The sequence below is a fragment of the Nannochloropsis gaditana genome (assembly GCF_000240725.1).
Source record: "Nannochloropsis gaditana CCMP526 unplaced genomic scaffold scaffold1258, whole genome shotgun sequence".
Taxonomy (NCBI): Eukaryota; class Eustigmatophyceae; order Eustigmatales; family Monodopsidaceae; genus Microchloropsis; species Microchloropsis gaditana.
In genome coordinates, this window is record NW_005802695.1 from 1 (window position 1) to 1286 (window position 1286).

The window sequence follows — 1286 nt, forward strand, 5'->3', positions numbered from 1 at the left end:
TCCCTCCTTCCCTCTCTCTCTCCCTCCCTCCCTCTTTCCCATTTCTTTCCCCATCATTGTTTGGGAGCCATCCTTTAATTCTTTTTCTTGCTCAAAGTTTTCTTCCTCTTCCTTTTTCCCGATTCCGCGTCTCCCTTTTCTCTCACCTCTTTTCTCCATTCTTTCCCTCTTCCTCACACCTTCCCTCCCTTCCTCCCTCCCTCCACTCTCCTTTCGCAGGACAAAAACTGGATTAATGGCAATACCATTTCTCAGTTTCGGCGCATGCATGACGCTAACTTCCAGGTCGGCCTCAGTCCCTTTGTTTCGTGTTTTTCTTTCGTGTTTTCCCCCGCGATATCTCACGGCATCCATCCTCTTCCTCCTCCACTCCCCTCATTTCCCTCCCTCTTCGTCTCTTCCCTTTTCATCAGGATATAAAGCTTCTAGGGCCAGACGAGCTCGTCGACATTCGCTACGCCGATATCCTCGCCAACCCCATGGAGACTTTGAGGAGCATTTACGAGAAGCTCCATATTGACCAGTACGCCTGCTTTATCTCCCGCTGGCTTTGCGTTTCGCTCCTTCCTTTCGTACCTGATTTCCTTTCTCTACTCTCACGCTACCACCTTCATGGCCTGCTCTCATACTTTCTGGATTCATTTCTTCTAGTCCCCTTCCCCGTACCCTCTTCATAAGCTTTGACGAGACCTTGCGGCCCGCCATTCTTGCTTATCAGGAGGCCCAGAAACAATTTAAGGTCAATCAAAACCAGAAGCTGAGTAAGGAAGAGAGGGCAGTTGTGGCAGATGTATGGGCAGACTACTTTGCCCATTACAAATACAACCCATGATCCGGCCTGTCCTGCCTCCGTCCTCGCTTTCTTGTCTCCTTTCCTCCCTTCTTCTCTTCTTATTCGGGGCCGACAACGCGGACGGAACGAGGGGGAAATGCCCTTACGTCCTTCCAGTTCTTCCAGCCTTTCTTGCTCCTTCCTCATTTTTTCTCGTCCTCTGTTGACCACCGCGATGACTTTTATATCGTCAGCTAAGAGTAGTGCTGGTAATACTTTGACGCTTAGAAAAATGAGAGGAAAGGTAATCGACAGTCTCTTTGGAAGGCGAAAGCTATGATTAGATCGAGAGGTGATTGGTGGCCACAGTAAAGCGAGTAATTTGTATCTGGGAAGAAAAATTGTCTCCAAACAACAAAGTTCTCAGGTCTTCGCTTTCATGGTTCCGAGACTATGCGGATTTTGGAAGAAAGCAAAACTTGAAAAAGCAAAAAGTGGTGACGAAAGAAAGGTT

The 1286-nt window shown here is 48.2% G+C and overlaps 1 protein-coding gene across 1 annotated transcript; it reads left to right on the forward strand.

Moving 5' to 3' along the window:
- Positions 1–217: 217 nt before the first annotated feature.
- On the forward strand, positions 218–832 carry NGA_0359102 (putative sulfotransferase; the record flags this gene model as incomplete). The annotated part of the gene is made up of 3 exons (XM_005852421.1): positions 218–285; positions 414–523; positions 652–832. Exons 1-3 carry the CDS (start codon positions 265–267, stop codon positions 830–832), a joined length of 312 nt encoding a protein of 103 aa, XP_005852483.1. The 5' UTR covers positions 218–264.
- Between the last annotated feature and the right edge of the window lie 454 nt (positions 833–1286).